The sequence below is a fragment of the Colletes latitarsis genome, chromosome 8 (genome assembly GCF_051014445.1).
Source record: "Colletes latitarsis isolate SP2378_abdomen chromosome 8, iyColLati1, whole genome shotgun sequence".
Taxonomy (NCBI): Eukaryota; Metazoa; Arthropoda; class Insecta; order Hymenoptera; family Colletidae; genus Colletes; species Colletes latitarsis.
In genome coordinates this window covers 18,892,298-18,918,455 of record NC_135141.1, presented here as the reverse complement: position 1 = coordinate 18,918,455, position 26,158 = coordinate 18,892,298, and the positions used below count along the sequence as shown (strand labels likewise).

Sequence of the window (26,158 nt, the reverse complement as noted above, 5' to 3'; positions counted from 1 at the left end):
ATGCAAAGAATGTCACCGGAAACGCAAACGTGCGTCTGGTTGGCGTTGACGTTTGGATGTGGCCTTTGAAGGTAGTCGAATTGGTTGTCTGGTTACCGGAACTTTTGAAAAAAGAATTCGAAAAAGAAACGAACAGAATTAAAAGGGTTTCCAGACTGAAAGGACGTGCGGGAAAAATTAGAAAAAGAATCCCTGCAAAGGACTCATCGGTTGTCGTTGTACATTCTTTCGTGTTGTTAAAGTGTTTGTGTTATAGTTAACAGTTATTAGTTTATTTAGTTAAAAGAGTTAAGAAAAACAAGAAATGCATAGAGTGACGAGACAGAGGCTTGGTCGCCCGAGAGGATCTAATATGTACAAGTCGCCCTAGAGAAATGGCCAATGAATCTGTTTCTCCGACAAATATAACTATTATTATTCTGTGCATGTGTTAGTGGTAGTATCATGTATTCATATCCCAATCTAAGAGCAATCTGACAATTTGAAAAATTTTTTTTTCGTTAAAAAATTTAGGCGCCTACAGTTACCGAAGAAAGTGTCCATACACCGCAACACGTTCAGTTTAAACAATAAAAACTTTGATTATAGAAGGCTAATTAACTATGAAAGGCACATATACAGTTAGGGAATTAACTCAGCTTTCAGATAGTATGAATTTTATTGTAACTTAATTAAAATACAACAGACAAATCTCAAACGCCGAATAAAGTAAGAAAATTAGCGAGAAAAAAGTATTCATACAGAATGTTGTTTGTTTGTAAATCAGTCATATTTATAGTAATTAATATTTTGTAGGATATCCATTATTATCAATAATCGCTTGTAATCGTCTGGGCATAGATTAAATTAAATTACTTGTTACATTTCCCTCCATTTTTTGCCATTCCTCTTGCAAAGCATTTTTTAAATCATTTTTATTTGTAATTTTATATTTTTGCAAAGGATGTTTCAATTCTTACCATATATGCTCAATTGGATTTATATCCGGTGATTGCGGAGGAGTTTCCAGAACGTGAGGCGTATTGTATAAAAGCCATTCTCTAATTAAATGAGTCTTGTGGATAGGAGCGTTATCTTGCTGAAAATAATAATGATCAGAAAGACCTAATTTCCGTGCGCTGTCTTTCGAATTTGATTTTAAAATATCTAAATATTTATATTGATCTACTATTCCATCAATGAGATGCAGTTTCCCAGGCCATTTGCGGCCATACAGCCTCATACCATAAGGCTACTTCCACTATGTTTGACTGTAGGTCTAATATTTTTGGGCCTTAAAGATTCTCCCTTTTTTCTGTACACTAATTTTCGTCCATCTGAACCCCAAGTATTAAACTTGCTCTCTTCTGAGAAAATAACTTGCTTCCAAAAATCTAACGATTTATTTATGTAAATTTTTGCGAAATTAAGTCTTTTTTCTCTATTCACCTTATTGACGTAAGGTTTTTCCATCGCTACTCGTGCGAAATACCCTGATTCTTTAAGTTTGTTTGATATCGTTTTTGTACTTGTTACCAGTTCTTGCTTCTAATTCTAATGCGATTTTAGGTGCACTTTAAAATGGATTTTCTTTTATTTTCTTTGTAATAAATCTTTCATCCCTTTCAGTTAACTCATTCGGTCTCCTGGAACGACGCATATTTTCAATTAATCCTGTACTTTTGTACTTATTTATATTGTACATTAGCGTAACTTCTTTTTACCATTTCACCAATCTCGTGAAGTGATTTCCCACTTTTCCATAATTCAATTACAATTTTTATTTCCTCTATTGTAGTTTCCTTATTTTTAGCACTCATTATGATACAAACTATGATTCTTTAACAAACCACGCTAACAATTGACGAAATGCTATGAAACAAAAGAAACAGAAATATAAGAAAGACGAGATTCTCCCAACATTTTGAGTTTTATTGGTATATTTCGCCAATAGATATCACGTATGAATACTTTTTTCTCGCTGATTTTCTTACTTCATTCGGTATTTGAGATTTGTCTGTTGTATTTTTATTTAAATCATAATCAAATTCATACTATCTGAAAGCTGAATTAATTTCCCAACTGCATATGTGCCTTTCATAGCTAAGTAGCCTTCTATAATCAGAGTTATTATTGTTTAAACTGAATGTATTGCGGTGTATGGATACTCTTTTTGGTAACTGCACTTGAATTTTTTTCTCGAAAGTGGGTAGGATTTCAGGGGTATATATATTCACCTAAAGTAATTGTAATTGACCCATGCAGCCAAGAATAATTTTTTCAAAACGATCTGAAATTTTGTAATTCCGCCGAAAAAAAAGCACCTACCTGAATTTTTTTCTCGAAAGTGAGTAGGATTTTGGGGTTATGTATATTCACCAAGAATGATTGTAATTGATCTCCGCAACCAAAAATAATTTTTTCAGAATGATTAGAAATTTTTTAATTTAATTTTGTTAATAACTTTTTAACGAAGTTTCAGTCAAGAAATTGATATTCTTGATTTTCGTGTTATTTTGGCTTCTAGAATCTCCCATTAAAATTTTTCCCAGGGGTGGTCGAACACTCTGTATATTGTATAGTACAAGCACTTTTATTTAACATTTTAGCAATATCTTAATTTTTTTCTTGAAAGTGCGTAGGATTTCGGGGTATGTCTATTCACCAAAAATGCTTGTAATTGACCCCTGTAACTACATATAATTTTTTTAGTATGATTTGAAATTTTTTAATTTCATCTAAAAATTTCAGTACCTACTCGAATTTTTTTCTCGAAAGTGGGTAGGATTTCAGGGGTATGTGTATCCACCAAAAATGATTGTAATTGAGCCCCGCAACAGAAAAATAATTTTTTCAGAATGATTTGAAATTTTTTAATTTAATTTTGTTAACTTTTTAACAAAGCCTCCATCAACAAATTAGTATTCTTGATGTCCTTATTATTTTGGCTTCCAGAATCACCCATTAAAATTTTTCCCAGGGGTGACCGAATACCCTGTATAGATGAAAAACTAAATGCATTCCAGAATCCTGTTGAGTACTGCTATTTTGTTAAAAATGAACCAAGATGCCATATTTGTAGTGACGTGCAATAATTAAATGCGCATGGTGTAAGAAATCTTTATGTTTCAAACATTTTTTCGACGAGTACCACTTTTATCGAAACTACATAGAGTAATTGCTACACACACTGTATGTATTTATAATTTATAAATCGCTCCACCTTTGCCACGATGTCATAGGTGGGCAATAAATACAATTAATCTTTTCATTGCTGTTAAGAAACTTGTTACTGTTATTGTTACTTGTTACTTGTTACTGTATAATTTAGTGCAAGCCTACAATGCTTCATTAAAATCAAAGTTAGAACGGCTGCTACCATAGTGAACGTGCGCGCAAGATGTAAATCATCAAAATCAGCAAAACTGTAGGAGGCAATTTTAAAATATTACATACCAATGGATTTGGAATAAAATGCTCGTCATTTTTTGTCATTATGAAAATTTCAATAGAATGAAAAATTATGTTAATAAATTTTTTTTTGTTATAAACAAATTGTATTTTGTTAAATTTTTGAACACCTTGTTATTGTACATAAGAAACCACTAACCTCGCCCATTAACAATTTTTTCGTATGTTTTTTCGTTTTCGAGATAGCCGTCTCAAGCCAAAACTTCAAGGGGTGGTTTCACCCCTTAAACTCGAGTTACCGCAGCTAAAAAAAACACGTGTCGATTATTTTTGGCTGCTTTATAAGTGTACGAAGTTTCATCAAAATCGAAGCTGGACCGTTCGCGAAGGTTCCTTGTTAGTCGAAGAACCGTCTTGAACTTATACATAGAATAATATTCGACTGAAGCCAATGAATAGAGAAACAAATGAAGTGCAGAACATTGTGTGGCATTGGTTCACACAAACGCGAAATTATTACGGAGTACGATTTTGAATGTGACGATGATTTAACGTATAATGTTATTATTGTTTCTTTTCATCAATAAAGAATAATATTTAATTCTTTACTCTTCGTATAAGAAATGACCAAGCATTAAGCTATAGATTACTAATTTATTCTCGATCAAGATCCTTATCCCATAATTATACCGAGTCAGTACTTCTTACGATACAACCTGTACGATTTTCAATGTGAGTGACTGTATCTGTTCACACAAAGCCGTTGGTTATTCTTTAAAAAGAAACATTGCCAGCAAACGCAATTTTTGTAGTAAAACGACAAGACTGGTTGTCTTTCTTTTCTTTTGTCGATAGAAGTTTCGAATTGTTGCATTCTGTGGTGGCGGCTACAATATCCGCGAATTTGCATAACACGTCCTCGTTACAGAATCGTCTGAATCCTCGCGGGAGAGAAACGGTAAAGAAGTACCGCGGCGAGAATAAAAGAAGAATAAAAGAAGAATTTCTGCCAGTTCCGTGGGAAAGTTACAAATTTTTCGAAAATCCGGCTAAAATCCAGTTCGCGCGTCATTAGGCGAACCCGTTGCTTACACAGAATAGCAAAACTGAACCGAAGGGCGGAGTATTTACTCGCAAAATGGCGTCCGACAAAGGAAACTGCAGAGACCCTAACGAGACTGTTAATTGTCGCAATCAATTCGTAATGTATTTGATGCGTGGAAAATGGGCTCAATTGAAGCATTAGTCCACAGTCGTAAAATATTGCTTCGGACAATTTTCGTATCAAAATTGTTCTGGGTCACTGAAGACCCATCGAATTCAACAGAAGTCCTCCCAAGAGTGTGGAAGGATAAAAAACCAAAAATTTTCTCTTAATTTACATGAGTATAGAGAAATACGTAGGGGATCTTCGATAAGTTAATTTTAACATTATTGACAAATGATTGCCCCATTTTTTGTACAAAATTGAACTTTCTACTTCAAATGTTCGCCAATCACACAAAAATTAATGTTTCAAAAATCCCCTACGTATTTCTGTAGCTATATTCATGTAGATTGAGAAAATTTTTTGTTTTTTCCAGATACACAGACAGTTACACTGCGTGCCGCGGAGCGCCTTAAATTCAAAACACGCTTCGCGAGGATGGCTCCAGCGTCGTCAATTTACACTATTTTTGAATAAATATTTTTCTTTTCTAACACTTACTTTTCCATCCATCCAAAACAAAAAATTGCAAGAAAACACTTTATTTCAGGTTTTTACAGTGGTCTTACCCCTTAAAATTTTTCGTTAAGTGTGCTATCATTTTTCCCCTCTATATCTTGTCAATAATTGTATTTCTTTAAATAAAAATAGATAGATTAGGGAGGGTTCATTTCATTTCATTCATATACAGAGTGTTCAGTCATCCCCTGGGAAACATTTTAATAGGAGATTCTAGAGGCCAAAATAAGACGAAAATCAAGGATACTAATTTGTTGATTGAGACTTCGTTAAAAAATTATAAAAACATTTCCACACAGTATATTTTCGGTAAAGAATTTTTTTCTTGAAAGTACGAAGGATTTTGGGAGTATGCGTAGTCATCAAAAATGATTGAAATTGACTCCCACAACCGAAAATAATTTTTTCAGAATGATCTGAAACTTTTTAGTTTTCAGGGTAACAGACAGTTATGGTCAAACAATATATTTTCAGTAATGATTTTTTTTTTCGAAAATGGTTAGGATTTCGAGGATATGTTTATTCACCAAAAATTATTGTAATTGACCCCTGCAATCGAAAACAATCTGTTTAAAACAATTTAAAATTTTTTAATTTATATTAATAACTTTTTAGCGGAGCCTCAATCAACAAATTGATATTCTTGATTTTCGTCTTATATTGGCCTCTAGAATCTCCCACTAAAATTTTTCCCAAGGGTGACCGAACCCCCTGTATATCAACAAGGGCAGTTTGAAAATACATACAGGGTGTTTCGCCACTCCTGGGAAAAATTTTAATGGCAGACTCTAGAGGCCAAAATAAGACGAAAAACAAGAATGTCAATTTCTTGACTGAGGTTTCGTTAAAAAGTTATTGCAAAATTAAATTAAAACATTTCAAATCATTCTGAAAAAATTCTTTTCGGTTGCAAGGATCAATTACAATCATTTTTGGTTATCACACATGCCTCGAAATCCTACGCATTTTCGGGAAAAAAATTCTTTACCGAAAATATAATTCCTGGCCAGATATGCTTCTCCGAAATTTCATGTGAATCTTTAAAATGTCATAACTCCGGAACGGATTGCAGGATTTTAATTTTTCAAAATGCAAACAACGCGTATTTTAGTGGAGAATATGTAGAAATTCTAACAATATTGAAAAAGTTGTTCTTTGACATCGTAAAATGAGAAAAACCCCCCAAAATTGGTCAAATTTTTAAACGGCCATAACACCTACCAGAGTAAAGGTATCTCATTGAAATTTTTTTGTGAAGCGGAGTCTATGAGTACCTACAAAAAAGTATTAGACAACATTTTCCTACAGCGTCAACCAAATTTATTAGAAATGAAAAACAAATTATTAAGTAAAATCGACAGGGGGATATTGAAATTTTTCGTCGAAAAAAAGAAATTTCAAATCGTTCTAAAAAAATTATTTACGATTGCACGGGTCAATTACAATCATTTTTGGTCAATAGACCTCCCCCGAAATCCTATCCACTTTCTAGAAAAAAATTCAGTACGAGCGAAACTTTAAACGTTACTAATTTTTTAACAAAGCCTCCGTCAACAAATTGGTATTCTTGATTTTTGTCTTATTTTGGCTTCTAGAATCTTCAGTTAAAATATTTCCCAGAGGTGACCGAACATCCGGTAAGTATGCTGTATATGTATATTTATATTCGATTTTAAATGTGACAATGATTTGACGCATAATGTTGTTATTGTTTTTTTTCATCAATAAAGAATAATATGTAATTCTTTATTCTTCGTATGAGAAATGACCAAGCATTAAGCTATAGATTACGAATTCATTCTCGACCAAATTCCTTATCTCATAACTATACCGAGTCAGTACTTCTTATGATACAACATGTACGATTTTCAACGTAAGTGACTGTAAAAGCAGTCTCGGGACTCGCAAACAGTATCGAGATCTATCACCTAATACGAACGAACGCGTTTAATCGGCCCAATCGATGCGGCGTGTACGATGATCCTAACCGATCCCATAGCCGGTTAATAACCGGGTGTAGAATTGATGATGACGGCGATTCACCGGTCACGTTTCTAAAATTCAATTACAATTTCAATTTACAATCACTTTTGGTCAATAGACATACCCCTGAAATCCTAACCATTTTCGAAAAAAGAAAATCATTACTGAAAATACAGAGTGTTCAGAGACCCATGGGAAAAATTTTAATGGGGGATTCTAGAGGCCAAAATAAGACGAAAATCAAGAATTGCAATTTGTTGATGGAGGCTTCGTTAAAAAGTTATTAACTTTAAAGTTCCACCCGTACTGAATTTTTTTCTCAAAAATGCGCAAGATTTCAGGGGTATGTCTATTCACGAAAAATGATTGTAATTGACCCTAGTAACCGAAAATAATTTTTTCAGAATTAAATAAAAATTTTTTTTTTCAACGAAAAATTTAGGCACCTACCCTTGTCGATTTTTCTTGAAAATTCCTTTTTCATTTTTAGTATTTTTATTTGATGCCCTACAGAAAAGTTGTCTAATACTTTTTTGTAGGTACCCATGAGCTCTACTGCAGAAAAAAGTTTCATTGAAATATATTCACAATTGTAGAAGTTATGGCTGTTTGAAAATTGGACCATTTTTATGGGGTTTTTCTCATTTTGCGGGGTCAAGGACCAACTTTTCGAATATTTTTGTGATTTTTACATATTCTCCATCAAAGTACGCGTAGTTTACTTTTTTAAACATTAAAATCGTCCAATCCGTTCAGAAGTTATGACGTTTTAAAGATTCGCATGAAAATTCGGGCAGACATTTCTGGCCAGAAATTGTATTTTCGGTAAAGAATTTTTTTCTCGAAACTGAATAGGATTTCGGGGGTATGTCTGTTGCCCAAAAATTCTTGCTATTGACCCGTGCAACTAAAAATAATTTTTCCAAGACGATTCGAAAGTCTTTTTTTTCGCCGAAAAATTTCACACCTCGAATTTTTTTCTCGAAAGTGGGTAGGATTTCGAGGGTATGTCTAATGACCAAGAATGATTGTAATTCACTCCCGCAATCAAAAATAATGTTTCCAGAACGATTTGAAATTTTTTTTTGTCAGTCACCTAATTAGATTTTCGATAAGGAATTTTTTTCTCGAAAGTGAGTAGGATTTCGAGGGTATGTCTAATGACCAAGAATTATTGTAATTCACTCCCACAATCGGAAATAATTTTTCCAGAACGATTTGAAATTTTTTTTTGTCAGTCACCTAATTAGATTTTCGGTAAGGAATTTTTTTCTTGAAAGTGCGTAGAATTTCGAGGGTATGTGTAATGACCAAAAATTATTGTACTTGACCTCCGCAACCGAAATTATTTTTTTAGAACGATTTGGAAAATTTTTGTTTCGTCGATAAATTTCAGCACCTACTCGATTTTTTTTTCGAAAGTGGGTAGGATTTCGGGGGTATATGTATTCACCAAAAATGATTGTAATTAACCCTTGCAGCCGAAACAAATTTTTCCAGAACGATTTGAAATTTTTGAATTTAATTGTTGATAACTTTTTAACGAAGCCTCCATCAACAAATTAATATTCTTGATTTTTGTCTTATGTTGGCCTCTAGAATCTCCCACTAAAATTTTTCCCAAAGTTGGCCGACCACCCTGTATATGCATACAAAAAGCTGAATTTGTAATGTTTTATGCCAGAGTGTAATTATACGTATCTTTTTTTTTATTGGACACTCATCTGCATGTGAACTTTTGATTCTCGTAAATGGAAGTCTTGCTATTCTTAAAGAGAATGTTCGCGGGCGGCAATTAAGCAATACTCGGTCCGTTGGTTACTTTTAATTGTTCTTAACGAGGCTAAACACACCCGTGGTCCACGTCACGGCGCATAACAATGAATAACGGTCCCGGTGAACGAGTCCGTTTACTTTGTTCCCTATTGTCACTGTCGACGACAATGGACCGTCCACGCTCGAAATATATATCATTGACGTGCGAAACTCGCGTACCGAACAGTTCCATCTAATTTCGACTAAAATTTCTAATCTCACGACCAATTATTACGGTGGTTTTGATTTTTTTTTTTAATGTTATCTCACAACGTCTGAGAACGAAGTCTGTACAGTTATAAAATTTCCCTTGTCCAGGTTTAAATTATAACATGGCAAACAGAAGTATTCGATAATTCAATGCCGTTCTCGATAATTCAAATACCTGTTATTTTCCTAATGTCACTTGTACCAAGCGGGTTTATAAAATTAACGATATTCAACTTTAAAAATTCTACGTGATTCGAGTTCAGACCGGATTAGATCTGTACCACATATATTTCGAATCTGTTTCTCTTTTAACACGTTCACTGCAATATATGCTTCGCATCGTATTTCGTTCCGTGCGCGTCACACTTCATTAAACTTCGTTACATGCTAAGATACCCTGGTAATTTTTCTTTTATTTTCACCGAACTTTACCGGAGTGTAACCGAAAAGTCAACGTTTCCATTTGCCTCGTACCATTAAATACGAAAGTTCGGTGCAGACAGTGCAACCGACTCGTGTCGTCAAACATCAGAGTCCACAAAAAATGCCAGTGCAGTAAACGTGTTAATAAAAGGCTAACACGATGATCTGGCTCCCTCCCGCGCCACGTGTAGCGTGACCTCTGCTCAACGCTCGCGTCGTTTTTGTAAAATTTCGTAAACCGCACAAATATATAATCGACGGATAAAACGTTTTCGTCGAGCGATCGAACGATCGTATCGTGCTTAGAGCTTCGTATCGATGCGTAGCGTGTGCATCATCCTCGATACGATTCCCAAGCTTATGGAAATACGCGAGAATGAAAATTCACGGAGCGTAGCGTTCGAGACGAACCACCTGTCAACACGCTGCGTCGTGAAGTTGGCCGCGCGATTTGCTGTGCCAGGCGACGAACGTCGATGCGAGGAATTTAAAAAAAACCGCGTCTACTCACCGTAAGCTCGGCACTCCGCCCGGCGTCATTGGAGTATCGCCGATGGAAACCCGTCACGCTCGAAAGTATGGTTGACACGATCATGCGGGCACGATGTTTCACTGTTCACGTTTGCATCGAATATCGGAACGCCGAGAAACCACGCACATCGCGTAAGAACCGTGGAAAAAGGATGATCGACGAAACGGTCGTTGCAGAGTTATCGCGTTTACGTTTTTACACTTTGTCCTTGAGCGATGTTCGCTCGTTACACGTGTTAATATAGTTCGCACGATGTTTTGATGTTTGAGTAATCGGTGACTGAACGCACATTCGACTCTACGATCAGCGAAACACACTTGACCACTGGTCGAACGATACTGAGCCGGTGGCACTCGCGAATCTCCCACTAGGCTTCCCCTTCCCTCTCCCCTTCTCTTTGAACATCGTTGAACGAGCAACCCTTCGCGATCTCCTATGAAAACCAGGCATTTTTAACCTATTTGCAACAAACTCGAACTGGTCTTTTTTGCAAGCTCATAATTACTTAATCATGGAGAACAAACTAGTCGAATTAGATTAATCTTTATTCGCTAAATTTGATATATTCCTAGCAAACGGACCGTTCACCGATCGGGGTGAGTTATATGTCATTCGATTCGTCTAATTCAGTACATTATTAATATGCATTTCATTATTTGCGGAAATTCGTTATTTTTGTTTAAACTTGTCGGAAAGTTGCAACAAAAAAGTAAGGTTAAGTATATTTTGATAGCTTCATACAGCCAATTGACCATTATTTGTCCTATAAAATAAGACCATTGCGAAACAGTATTTTTATTTAATTTTAGTTATATAATAATATGACATTGCTCATAATTGTATGTTAACATATAGAGGGTGTTCGGCCACCCGTGGGAAAAATTTTAATGAAGGATTCTAGAGGCCAAAATAAGACGAAAATCAAGAATATCAATTTCTTGACTGAGGCTTTGTTAAAAAATTATTAACAATTAAATTAAAAAATTTCAAATCCTTCTGGAAAACTTATTTTCAATTGCGGGAGTCAATTGCAATCATTTTTGGTGAATACTCATATCTCCGAAATCCTATCCACTTTCGAGAAAAAAAATTGAATAGGCGCTGAAATATTTCGGCGAAAAAAAAATTTTTCAAATCGTTCTAAAAAAATTATTTCCGGTTGCGAGGGTCAATTAGAATCATTTTTGGTGAATACACATACCCCCGAAATCCTACCCACTTTCGAAAAAAAAAATCGAGTAGGTGCTGAAATTTTTCGACGAAACAAAAATTTTCCAAATCGTTCTAAAAAAATTATTTTCGGTTGCGGAGGTCAAGTACAATAATTTTTGGTCATTACACATACCCTCGAAATTCTACGCACTTTCAAGAAAAAAATTCCTTATCGAAAATCTAATTAGGTGACTGACAAAAAAAAATTTCAAATCGTTCTGGAAAAATTATTTTTGATTGCGGGAGTGAATTACAATCATTCTTGGTCATTAGACATACCCTCGAAATCCTACTCACTTTCGAGAAAAAAATTCCTTACCGAAAATACAATTTCTGGCCAGAAATGTCTGCCCGAATTTTCATGCGAATCTTTAAAACGTCATAACTTCTGAACGGATTGGATGACTTTAATGTTTAAAAAAGCAAACTACGCGTACTTTGATGGAGAATATGTACAAATCGCAAAAATATTCGAAAAGTTGATCCTTGACCTGTCAAAATGAGAAAAACCCCATAAAAATCGTCCAATTTTCGAACGACCATAATTCTTATAATAGTGAATATATTTGAATGAAACTTTTCTCTGAAATAGAGCCCATGGATACCTACAAAAAAGTATTAGACAACTTTTCTGTAGGGCGTCAAACAAAAATACTAAAAATGAAAAAGTAATTTTCAAGAAAAATCGACAAGGGTAGGTGTCTTCGTTGAAAAAAAAATTTCAAATCGTTTTGGAAAAATTATTTTCGGTTATAGGGATCAATTATAATAATTTTTGGTGAATAGACATACCCCCGAAATCCTGTGCGTTTTCGAGGAAAAAATTCAGAACGGGCAGAACTTTGAACGTTAATAACTTTTTAACGAAGCATCCATCAACAAATTGATATTCTTGATTTTCGTTTTATCTTGGCTTCTATAATCTCCCTTTAAAATTTTTTCCCTTTAAAATTTTTTCCAGGGGTGGCCGAATACCCTATATACATAAATATTTGTATAGAACGTTTTAATATACGGAATATAATCTTTAATAAAATATATTGTATGCATGTATCATTATAGAAGATTGAACATTTTTATTATTAAACATTTGATAATATTACTTTTATCAATGTAATATCAACAAGTTTCAAATAATTTTAAGACATACGTAGCTAAGTTAGGTCTGGGTTAGGTTAAGAACCGGGGGGGGGGGGGGCAATATTTTGTACTCTTGCTGCACATACTGTCTACTTGACCTACTCCTGCATAATATGTGCATACAAAAATGACTTTTATGCATACATGTTTAACAAATTAGCATTTGACTATTTGGCATTTATAATTTACACCATAAACGCAATATCGACAGTCATTTGTTTCTATCTGTGAACCTGTCAAAATATACTTAATCTTACGTTTTTACTGCAACTTTCCGGCAAGTTTAAACAAAAATAACGAATTTCCGCAAGTAATGAAATGCATATTAATAATGTACTGAATTAGACGTATCGAATGACGTATAACTTAACCCGATCGGTGAATGGTCCGTTTACTAGGAACGTTCCCTAAGTTTAAGAATTGATAGAAAAATACCAAAAACTACGATACATACTGAAATTTGTACATAATACAACGAAGAAAAAGACGAAAAATGAATAAACGATTTAAAAACTTAAAAGATCGTAACAATTGTTCTTGTTGTTTCCATTCCCTTCTTCCGTTGTAACACGTAATAATTTCAGAATATAACCTGCACGTAAAATGATTCTATGTTTACGTTTGTGGCTTAAGACGTTTTCTCCCGAGGACCGAGAACAGCGACCGAAAGGTCGAGGCTAGTAAACAGAGATCACTATCACTCAACAGCTTTGTTCTCTATGGCCAAATAACTGCAGCAGATATTTTCTTCTGAAAGAAAGCAACTAACCTCGTTCTTATGAATTCAATCACATCTATCCATTACACTTTACAAACGAAATTAGAAAGTATAGATGATTTTTGGCACGAGTTATCGTAAACGGTTAAACTGTGAAAAGATTAACGCGTGTTAAAAACGTTGAAACACGAAATAACGAAGTATACAGGGTGTTCGGCCACCAATGGGAAACATTTTAATGGGAGATTCTAAAGGCCAAAATAAGACGAAAATCAAGAATACTAATTTGTTGATGGGAGGTATCGTTAAAAAGTTTTTAATGATTAAAGTTTCACCCGTACTGAATTTTTTTCTCCAAAGTAAGTAGGATTTCAGAGGTAGGTCTATTCACCAAAAATTATTATAATTGACCCCCGCAACCGTAAAATAATTTTTCCAGAACGATTTGAAATATTTTAATTTTGTCGAGAAATTTGTCCACCTACTCGAATTTTTTTCTCGAAAGTGGGTAGGATTTCGAGGGTATGTCTAATGACCAAAAATGATTGTAATTGGCCGGTACAATCGAAAATAATTTTTCTAGAACGATTTGAATTTTTTTTTTTTATTTAGGCACCTTGTCAATTTTTCTTACAAATTTGATTTTCATTTTTAATAAATTTGCTTGACGTTCTACAGAAAAGTTGTCTAATACTTTTTTGTAGATACCCATGGGTTCTGCTTTAGAAAAAAATTTCAATGATATACCTTTATTATTCTAGGAGTTATGGCCATTTGAAAGAGCCAATTTTACGTTTTTCTCATTTTACGTTGTCAAGGAACAACTTTTTCAATATTGTTAGAATTTCTACATATTCTTTACTAAAATACACGTTATTTGCCGTTTGAAACATTAAAATCCTTCTATCCATTCAGGAGTTATGATATTTTTAAATTTGCATGAATTTTTAGGGAAGCATTTCTGGCCTTGCATTAGATTTTTTTTTTCTCGAAAGTGCGTAGGATTTCGAGGTATGTGTATTCATAAAAAAATTATTGTAATTGACACCGGCAACCGAAAATAATTTTTCCAAAACGATTTGAAATTTTTTAATTTTGTCGAAAAATTTCATATCTTTTTAAATTTTTTTCTCGAAAGTGGGTAGGATTTCGAGTGTATGTGTAATGACCAAAAATGATTGTAATTAACCCTTGAAACTGAAAATATTTTTTCCAGAACGATTTGAAGTATTTTAATTTCACCGAAAAATCCTAGCACCTACTCGAATTTTTTTCTCAAAAGTGCGTAGGATTTCAGGGGTATGTGTATTCACCAAAAATGATTGTAATTGAGCCCCGCAACCAAAAATATTTTTTCCAGAACGATTTGAAGTATTTTAATTTCACCGAAAAGTTCCAGCACCTACTTGAATTTTTTTCTCAAAAGTACGTAGGATTTCAAGGGTATGTGTATTCACCAAAAATGATTGTAATTGAGCCCCGCAACGAAAAATAATTTTTTTCAGAATGATTTGAAATTTTTTAATAACTTTTTAATGAAGCCTCAGTCAAGAAATTGATATTCTTGATTTTCGTCTTGTTTTGGCCTCTAGAAACTTCTATTAAAATTTTTCCCAGGGGTGGCCGAACACCCTGTATACGCGGCAATGAATATCAACGTCTGATTTACCGTCTATTAAGTTTGTTTAACGTGTAAACTACAGGATTTCGTTGTGAAACACGCAAAGACACTTTCCGGGTATTTACCGATTCGCAGCACATTTCCCAGCGAGGAAGGCGCGAACTACTTTTCGCGGTGTCTGTGATTTTGCACTTTAATGATATACTTCGACACACAGTATCGTGCACACTGTTCCCGAGGGGGGTGTACAGATTATGGTACGGCCACGACTATAAAACCTTCGCGATAGGCACTTGTGAGTCACGCTTACAGTGTAGAAGTAAGCCCCTGGCGCACAATATAAATGTTAATATTGCTCATTTGTTATAACCTGTAGAATGTTGCACGTCGTACCCGCGAGCCAGGAAAAGTACTATTTATGCCGTTAAGGTCCACGCACGGGAACTTCCACGTTTTATTTATTTCGTCGTACGAAACACCAGAAGCGCCTTCGGAACGTATGCGGACAACTTGGTAACCATTACGTAATCACGTATTTTCCAGACGGTCAAGCGACTTCTTTTGCATCGACCAACGGATGATTGCACCCTTTGGTAGGTAATCGCGCGGAAACCTGTCTATACCTAACGATAATGTAAAAAATATACCTGACGCGTGCACCTGTTTCCCATCGCGCCACCAAAGAAAAATTCCTATACGGGTTCTGGAATCTTTCCACATTGTTCGTGATTTTAACTTGTTATTTTACCCAAGCGTGAAACATAATAACGCTCGATGCGAAAACACGATTATGTTTGTTTACACAATCAGAATATCTACACGCACTACCGTAATTTTAATTTTAATTTTAAAAGGTTCCAATAACAAGCATATTTTTCGCATCGATTTCTCAGTAGCTGAAACAGCCTAATTCGGTCGCAGTGAGACGATATCTCAGTTGCAAATGTCGACATTCCCATTACGATCTCTGTCTCGCTCGTGCCATCTTTTTCTGTGGCACGACTCTCCCACATTCGGTTCTAACCTGACCGCATTCCAGGAAGAATCTGTGTCTCCGCCTATCAGAATGCATTTACATCGTTTCCGTTGCGCCAATATGCAGCGTTCATGCACATACTTTACTTTAATTTAATTAGTTGATCGCTGAGACCGTCCTACAAGCAAACACAAGGTGTCTCGTCTAAAAGATACCATATAAATATTTCATCGATACACTTTAAATGTTAAAAGCGTTGATCCTGTTTTGGGAGATTATTTAAAAAGTTCTTTTCATAAAAATCATCTTATTTTTGGTACTGTATTTTGTTCCAAGAACCATTGTAAATCAATAAAAAAATTTTTTTTTTCTATCGATCCTAGCTTTATTTATTTCCATAGGAAGGGTTACAGAAAACGGACGTGAACGTTAACGTGTTCAAAGATGAAGGAAATCGCTTGGAGAAACGGTCAACACTACCACGCAAACAGTCTGCATAAATACCTATTCTACTTGTTGACTCGTATTACTATTGTTGGTTCTACGCCAGCAACGTCGAGGAAAGAAAAAGAATGAAAATTTTGCGCAGGAATGTACGACGTGCCGCTGTAAATCACAGTCTCAGCTTTAACGTGTACCTTTCCTGCTGAATCGCCGGGACACGAGAGCACATCGTGAACCAACGTTCTGGGTCTCTGAGACGCAGCCGCTTATATGGCCTGGTACAACATGATGTAGTATGACTTCCTGACCCAGTAGCCCTGCGTCTCCGGGAGCTTTATGGAAGATCGCCACCAGGATAGAATAAATCAACCGACCGTATTAAGTTGGTGGACTCAAACTGTTTCTTTGCTTGCTACTTTATTGGACATAAATATAAATGCTGCTTGAATAATAACGACTCGCGCTTTCAGATTCCAGACGTAGCACGGTGAAATAAGGAATTGGCGAGACGTCGACTCTTATTATTTGCAGCGACGAAGCGGAATTCTTCGTGCATGCATAGTGTCATTTTGACGTTCCTATAACGCGTCTTTTAATTCTAGAAAGACCGAGATATACCTTGTAGTATGAAAGATTAAGAATGGTAGAAGAAGGGGACTGGACGAGCTCACCCACGACTTCTATACTTTTGCTTAGAAAACAACCTTATAAGTTTTTTAAGAGAGACAATAGTTTCGTATGCTAGGATAGTAGTATGAAAGATAGGTCGTATTTGACTTGAAACCTTCGCGAACGGTCTGGCTTCGATTTTGATGAAACTTCGTACACTTATAAAGCAGCCAAAAATAATCGACACGTGTTTTTTTTTAGCTGCGGTAACTCGAGTTTAAGGGGTGAAACCACCCCTTGAAGTTTTGGCTCGAAACGGCTATCTCGAAAACGGAGAGACATACGAAAAAATTATTAATGGGTGAGGTTAATGGTTTCTTATGTATGATAACATGGTGTTAAAAAATTTAACAAAATACAATTTGTTTATAATAAAAAAAAATTTATTAACTTAATTTGTCATTCTATTGAAATTTTCATAATGACAAAAAATGACGAGCATTTTATTCCAAATCCATTGGTATGTAATATTTTAAAATTGCCTCCTACAGTTTTGCAGATTTTGATGATTTACATCTTGCGCGCACATCCACTATGGTAGCAGCCGTTCTAACTTTGATTTTAATGAAGCATTGTAGGCTTGCGCTAAATTATACAGTAAAAAATAACAAGTAACAATTACAGTAACACGTTCCTTAACAGCAATGAAAAGATTAATTGTTTTTATTACCCACCTATGACAAATTATAAATACATACAGTGTGTATAGCAATTACTCTATGTAGTTTCGATAATAGTGGTACTCGTCGAAAAAACGTTTGAAACATAAAGATTTCTTACACCATGCGCATTTAATTATTGCCACGTCATCACAAATATGGCATCTTGGTCCATTTTTAACAAAATAGTAGTACTCAACAGGATTCTGGAATGCATTTGGTTTTTCATCTATATAGGGTATTCAGCCACCCTTGGGAAAAATTTTAATGGGAGATTTTAGAGGCCAAAATAAGACGGACATCAAGAATACTAATTTGTTGATGGAGGCTTCGTTAAAAAGTTAATAAAATTAAATTAAAAAATTTCAAATCATTCTGAAAAAATTATTTTTGGTTACGGGGCTCAATTACAATCATTTTTGGTGGGTACACATACCCCTGAAATCCTACCCACTTTCGAGAAAAAAATTCTTTACTGAAAATCTAATGTAAGGCCATAAATGCTTGCCTGAAATTTCATGCGAATTTTAAAATGTCATAACTCCTGAACGGATTGGAGGATTTTAATTCTTCAAAGTGCAAACAATGCGTATTTTAGTTGAGAATATATAGAAATTGTAACAATATTGAAAAAGTTATTCCTTGACACCATAAAGTGAGAAAAACCCCCTAAAACTGGTCCAAACTTCAAATGGCCATAACTTTTACAATAGTAAAGGCATCTCATTGAAATTTTTTTCTGAAACAGTGCCCATGGTCATCTAGAAAAAGGTATTAGACAACTTTTCTGTAAGGTCTCAAACAAAATTATTAAAAATGAAAAAAGAATTTTTAAGAAAAATCGATAGCTGTTGAAATTTTTCGGCGAAAAAAAAATTTCAAATCGTTCTGAAAATATTATTTTTGATTGCGGGGCTCAATTACAATCATTTTTGGTCATTAGACATGCCCTTGAAATCCTACCCACTTTCGAGAAAAAAATTCGAGAATGTGTGGCTAAACACCCTGTATAGATGAAAAACCAAATGCATTCCAGAATCCTGTTGAGTACTGCTATTCTGTTGAAAATGAACCAAGAGGCCATATTTAATCTTTATGTTTCAAATATTTTTTCGACGAGTACCACTATTGTCGGAACTACATAGAATAATTGCTATATAAACTGTATGTATTTATACTTTGCCACGATGTCATAGGTGGGCAATAAATACAATTAATCTTTTCATTGTTGCTAAGAAACTTGTTACTGTTATTGTTACTTGTTACTTGTTACTGTTTAATTTAGTGCAAGCCTACAATGCTTCATTAAAATCAAAGTTAGAATGGCTGCTATCATAGTGGATGCGCGCGCAAGATATAAATCATCAAAATCTGTAAAACTGTACGAGGCAATTTTAAAATATTACATACCAAGGGATTTGAAATAAAATGCTCGTCATTTTTTGTCATTATGAAAATTTCAATAAAATGAAAAATTAAGATAATAAATTTTTTTTTGTTATAAACAAATTGTATTTTGTTAAATTTTTTAACACCATGTTATCATACATAAGAAACCATTAACGTCGCCCATTAACAATTTTTTCGTATGTCTTTCCGTTTTCGAGATAGCCATTTCGAACTAAAACTTCAAGGGGTGGTTTCACCCCTTAAACTCGAGTTACCGCAGCTAAAAAAAACACGTGTCGATTATTTTTGGCTGCTTTATAAGTGTACGAAGTTTCATCAAAATCGAAGCTGGACCGTTCGCGAAGGTTCCTTGTTAGTACTAGCTATTGGATGACCAACACGATCATACAAACACCACTCAGTCATATCACAAACATTACTCATCCAAACATCCTAATCACGATTTCTAATCCTTACTTATCCTGAACCTCGCACCCTTCCTGAGTCACACTGCCTCTTGACCATCGTCCCTACCTCTACCTATCTACAACAATAGTATATAAAAGCTTGCCATATTGAAGAATCGTCTGAAAGAGTCTAGTACTTAGTCGACCTAATACAAGTTGTACGAGTTTCTTAAAAAAATAAAGTGTTGTCAATTCTGCTGGAATCCAACATAGCAGTTATTTCTTGTAACAACAAATCTATGGGACCCAAGGTTAAGAGTCACTGCTGCAGATCGTTAGAAACTATACCATATAAATGCAAACTTATTTTGTATTAACAATTTCCTAGAAGTTTGTTGGATTATCTTTTTACAAGGATGACGCCATAATTAAAATAAGCCCATGATTTGAAACATAGTCAGACTTTTTCACTCTCTGCTTTAGAAGATTACGGGTGGTTGCAAGGGAGTCTATGCCACTTCCTGAGGAATACGGTCACGAGAAACTGCGGTTCTCGAAAGAACTTGATAAAACCACAAACCGCGCGATTGTCCTTGATAACCGAGTAATATATTTCAGTGAAATACTTTCCATTAGTCATTACAGTTGAAAGGGATAACTACGTTATTTCCGTGGGAAATCTATTCACGAAAGAGATGAGTTACAATTTCTACGACATTCTCATGGAGCGGAAACCATTCCAGTTTAAACGTTGCAAGCTATTATCCGTACGACTCGAAGGTATTGCTCTTTAAAAGAAATATTTAATTTTTGTTGTAAATCACACTAATCGTGACATCTCTTAGTAATGAATGTAAACTCTATGTAATGTGTCACGTGACCTCTGAATTATTTCCAAGATTCCGATTTCCGACTCTGTACTGTTTTTCACTTTACTTTCGTCTCGTCAGCCGAGTTGTAAACACAACAGCGACTCTTTGTGTATAGTCTAAACTGTGTTAAATAAATTCCTTTATAATAAACCAAAAATACAACAGGTTATGGGCCCAGAAGCTCAAACTGAAGTAAATTAATAAAGTATATATCCTTTTTTAATAAAAGGAATAGTGAAAGTGGTTCTCTCTCTATTAAACGAGAACCCCGGCAGGCGATCTCGTGCTGCAACACATTCTGTAAGTTCGCAACATTTCCATAAAAATTCCACTCACAAACATCTGGCATTTAATTCCGTCATTAACCCAATTATTTTAATCTTTGGTCGACTTAAAAAAAAAATTTTCCGTACTACTCAAACGGTTATTTCGAATTTTATTTCATTGCTGTGACATTCAAACATGGCGACGGGACAAGGAAATACAGCTTCTTCGCAAGAATCTACCTTAATATTTGGAAACATTCCTAACATCGAGCCAAAATTAGACGGTTCTTCCAACTTTAGTTCGTGGAAATTTATCATGCAAATGATCCTTATGGGATTAGATTTATGGGACTGCGTGAATAGTATGGAGACTAATACACTCGATCAAAAGAAAAATTAAAGAGCATTAGTATGTTTATGCCTGAATGTAAAATCACATTGCCACGTGCACCTTAAAGATTGTCTTACTGCTCGTGATGCTTGACTAAAATTATGTTCAGTATATTAAGATAAAGGATTACCAAGAATTTTAAATTGAATGGAATCGTTGCTAAAAATCGACTTTACTGAATTTAAAAGTATGAACGCACATGTGTCCGAAGCATTGTCTCTCTCTCAAAAACTTTCTGATATAGGGAGTCCAAAAGATGATAAGCTTTTAGCGGTCATTATACTAGCTGGTCTTCCGCCTGAATGTAAACCTATGGTCATGGCCCTAGACAGCTCAGGGGTAAAGATTACTAGTGACCTCATAAAAAACAAACTTCTACAAGAAGAAATAAAAGGACATGTTCATGATAATTTAAATGAGGTGGCGTTCGCTTCAAGGACAAATCAAAGATCACTAACAAGAGGAGGTCATGACCTGTCAACCTGGGATTTGAACGAAATTTGGCCGAGTTGTAGGGGTATTTTTTAGGTCTGGGTTAAGACCTAAAAAATAAAAAATGCTGTACAGAACAAGCATTTATAACATGCGCTTGGTGTATGAAACCATTTTGTTTTTCTTGTTTTTACGATAAAAATCATACAATGCGTTGTGAAACTCGTATGAAATAATTATCTAATTTTTGTATTTATTTTTACGTGAGATGTAAATATGTGTGAGAATATGTCTGTAAATATGTGTGAAAATAAACATTTATAACCATAACAGTATTTTATTTATTTGTAACAGCCAACTTTTTTCATAATATTAAAAATTAAAATTAAAAATAAATAACAATTCAAGAATAAGCAAAAAAAAGAAAAAAACGAAATGCTCTAAATTCCGAGGACTGAACCCCAGTTTTATGGGTCGAATTCCTCGACGATAACTCTACGGCTGTTATGACTGTTGAAAGCACGTTCAAACTACACAGTACAAAATTCAAATTTTTATTTAAACTATTGATGGTACGGCAAAAATGTATTGGATTTTTGTGTTCCCCTCGTCGAAACCTACAACTTAAAAAAAAAAAAACGTCGATCCGACGACTCCGAAATTTTACACTTTAAAGCCATTTTTTAAACAAATGGCTGGCCATAAACGTCTAGTATTTTACAGATTGCGTTTGGACACCAGCCCCTACAACTTGGCCAAATTTCGTTCAAATCCCAGGTTAACAGGTCATGACCTCCCCTTGTAAGTACTAAATTTCAAGAAAGACAAGTTCGCTATTTCGGTTGTAATAAAATCGGTCATGTTATTACCCAGTGCAGAACGATTAAACCAGAAACTAAAGTGCATAATCTAAAATTTTCTAAACATTCAAAATCCAATGAATCGAGTCTAATTTCACCTAAAATGGACAGCAAAGATTGGCTTATAGATTCAGGAGCCACTAAGCATATGACATAGAATAAAGAACTGATTAAAGGATTTAAGGATTGCGATAAAAACTTTATTACGATCGCCGACAACACAAAGTTGGCAGCCATTGAAGTCGGTTATGTAAACATCAACGTTAAAGATGAGTGCGCACCTAAGACTATTTCCAACGTACTTTATGTGCCGAATTTAAATATGAACCTATTGTCTGCAAGCACACTTGCAAAAAAAGGATTCATAACTACGTTCGATGATGTGAAATGTAGACTTTATCACAAAAGTAATTGCAAAATTTCGGGCCAGCCAATAGTTTCTGGTTCGAATATAAATGGTTTATACAAATTAGATGAAAAATCGGAAACTGCCTTAGTTACTAAGGGAAACATGCAAAGCCATCAACTCTGGCATAGAAGATTAGGTCACCTCAATGATAGGTCGATGGATCTCTTAAGCTGCGTCTCCACTGCTATGCACGGCTACGTGATAAAACTATTTCTTTTTCATTCGATTAATAGTGAAACGCAAAATCTCTTTCGTAAACGATGTTGATTTTTCTCATTATAACAATATTTTTATTCAATAAAAAATTAAAATCACCTTGATTTTTTTAGTAAAATTGAATTGTTTGTTTTTTTCCATAAACCGATGCATCTTTGTATCCTTTTAAAAAAAGTATTAGAGGTTTTAGGTCGAAAATTGAACAGTTTAAGAGTTATTAGTTTAGTCCCGAACTCCCATATACAGGATGTTCGGCCACCTCTGAATGAAATTTTAATGGGAGATTCTAGAGGTAAAAATGAGACGAAAATCAAGAATACCAATTTGTTGATGGAGGTTTTGTTAAAAAGTTATTAACATTTCAAGTTTCGCCCGTACTGAATTTTTTTCTCGAAAATGCGCAAGATTTCGAGGGTATGTCTATTCACCAAAAATGATTGTAATTATCCCCTGCAACCGAAAATAATTTTTTCAGAACAATTTGAAACTTTTCAATTTCGCCGAAAAGTTTAGGCACCTATCCTTGTTGATTTTTCTTAAAAATTCGTTCTGATTTTTAATAATTTTGTTTGACTCCCTACAGAAAAGTTGTCTAATACTTTTTTTTGTAGATATCCATGGGCTCTACTTCAGAAAAAAATTTCAATGAAATATATTCACTATTGTAGGAGTTATGAACATTTGAAAACTGGACCATTTTTACGGGGTTTTTCTCATTTTGCGGAATTAAGGAATAACTTTTCGAATATTTTTGGAATTTTCACACATTCTTCATTAAAATACGCATAGTTTGCATTTTGAAAAATTAAAATCGTCCAATCCGTTCAGGAGTTATGACGTTTTAAAGATACGCATGAAATTACAGGGAAGCATTTCTGGCTTCACATTAGATTTTCGGTAAGGAATTTTTTTTCTTGAATATGCGTAGGATTTCGAGGGTATGTGTAATGACCAAAAATGATTGTAATCGACTCCTGCAACCGAAAATAATTTTCTTAGAACGATTTGAAATGTTTTAATTTAATTTTTTAATAACTTTTTAACGAAGCTTCAGTCAAGAAATTGATATTCTTGATTTTCGTCTTATTTTGGCCTCTAGAATCTCCCGTTAAAATTTTTCCCAAGGTTAGCCGAACACCCTGTACATATAGTCCGTGCTACGATATAGCGAGGTTAAAAACTCGAATAGGTGTCAATGTTTATATGTTTCAGCTTCCGAAACAAGGAATTGACAGTAATACGAGTAGCTAAGGTCCTTAGACTATGATCAGGGCTTAATTTGGTCAGGTCAGAAATTAATTTGTTTTTGAATTTAAGCAACTGCAATTTCTTGTCAGTTAGATACTGATTAACTTCATGGGTTCATACTGAAAATCATGGGGACTAGTTCATATGTCTCACCCTGTATAATAATAGATGAATCGCGTCTTCAATTAGATACGAATACTGACTCTGATTCAGATGTAGGCATAATATAATATATAATTGATTTAAAAAATATATTTAATGAAAAAATTCAAATAAGCGTTAATTTCTTATTCTTTAACCCTATATTCTATGTACTCCAGTGATTAATTCGATTTTTTCAAGCATTCTCGATAAACTGACAAGAAATTTTCCAATAAAAGTTACTCGGTAATTATGTGACAACAAATGGTAAACGAAAAAATTGGGAAAAATCTTTTCATTCAATAAAGAATTAAGATCACCATAATTTTTGTAATAAAATTGTATCTTTGTATCTCGATGATGGTTTTGGAACGAAATTGACATGAATCTCTGTACGTTGAGGACTCAACAGACTACTTGACTGATGCACTCTGCATTTTTTTTGTTTGGTTTTTGGGAATACAGAAGCAACAAAAGTTAATTGCCGGTCTTGGCACGATCTTTTTTGATGGTTACCGACATCGTGCCGATCGACTCGTCGGCATGCCGTTCGGCTTTTCAAACCATGCTATCCGAGACGATGCAGGTCTTTAGAGTGTTTGGCTTTGCCGAGAAGTACTTAGGGTGCCGAGCGGCCTGGCTAGATGACAAATGCCGACGCAGTGGAGACGCAATTTTCGGCAATGCCGATCGGCCGTGCCGAACGGCAAAAGACTCACAAGGAAGGTTTTTCAAGTGTCCGCCTCCGATTGTTTTGAATTTTGTATATGTTTTAAAGGGCCGAAAAATAAGATATACGTATTTTTTTATATCGGCCCGTTTTCATATTTAGGGGGTGAAACGACCCCCTAAAGTTTCAGTTACAATAGGCTATCTCAAAAACTATCATAGATAGAAGAAAACTTCTTAAGGAAAAGTTTCATGGTTTTTTATGCACATGTAAATTCTGGTCATCACTTTTGTAAAGAATAATTTATTTATAACAAAAAATTTGTTTATAACATTATTTTAAAAGATATCACAATTTATATAATAACAAAAAAGAACACAATTTTTTTTCTGAATCCATTGATGTATCACATAGTATGTTTGCCTCTTACAATTTTAGGTATTTCAATATTATACAGGATGTTCGGCCACCTCTGGGAAAAATTTTAATGGGGGATTCTAGAGACCAAAAAAGACGAAAATCAAGAATATCAATTTCTTGACTGAGGCTTCGTTAGTAAGTTAGTAAGTTATTAAAAAATTAAATTAAAAAATTTTAAATCATTCTGAAAAAATTATTTTCGGTTGCGGGTACCAATTACAATCATTTTTGGTGAATTCACATACCTCCGAAATCCTACCTACTTTCGAGAAAAAAATTCGAATATGTGCTGAAATTTTTCGATGAAATTAAAAAATTTCAAATCATTTTGAAAAAATTATTTTTGGTTACAGGGGGCAATTACAATCATTTTTGCTGAATACACATATCCCCAAATTCCTACGCATTTTCAAGAAAAAAATTCGAGAATGTGCCTAAATTTTTCGACGAAAAAGGAAAATTTCAAATAGTTCTGGAAAAATTATGTTCGGTTGTGGGGGTCAATTACAATAATTTTTGGTGAATAGACATACCCCCGAAATCTTGCGCATTTTCGAGAAAAAAATTCAGTACTGGCGAAACTTTAAATGTTAATAACTTTTTAACGAAGCCTCCATCAACAAATTAGTATTTTTTATTTTTGTCCTATTTTGACCTCTAGAATCTCCCATTAAAATTTTTCGCAGGGGTGGCCGAACACCCTGTATATGTGTTGCGCACACAAATCGGGTGGCGGTCATACCAGATATAATGTATGGTTAATGTTCATTATAATATCTGGTGTTTACTATGTATACTAGGCACTAGTAAAGTTATTTATGACTTACAATATTAAAAAAAATTACTTTAGTATTTACATATTAATATGCGATACATACATATGGTAAGGAATATAATTAATATAAATTAATTTCCGGTA

General features: G+C 34.4%; 1 protein-coding gene across 1 annotated transcript in view; it reads right to left on the bottom strand.

The window, feature by feature from the left end:
* LOC143344630 (uncharacterized) overlaps nucleotides 1–10,424 on the bottom strand; it is a 93,619-nt gene extending 83,195 nt beyond the window's left edge. The window contains exon 1 of the mRNA XM_076770864.1: nucleotides 10,059–10,424. Within this exon, the coding sequence (XP_076626979.1) occupies nucleotides 10,059–10,142 (84 nt within the window). The 5' untranslated portion in view covers nucleotides 10,143–10,424. The remainder of the gene's footprint in view (nucleotides 1–10,058) is intronic.
* Nucleotides 10,425–26,158: the final 15,734 nt, after the last annotated feature.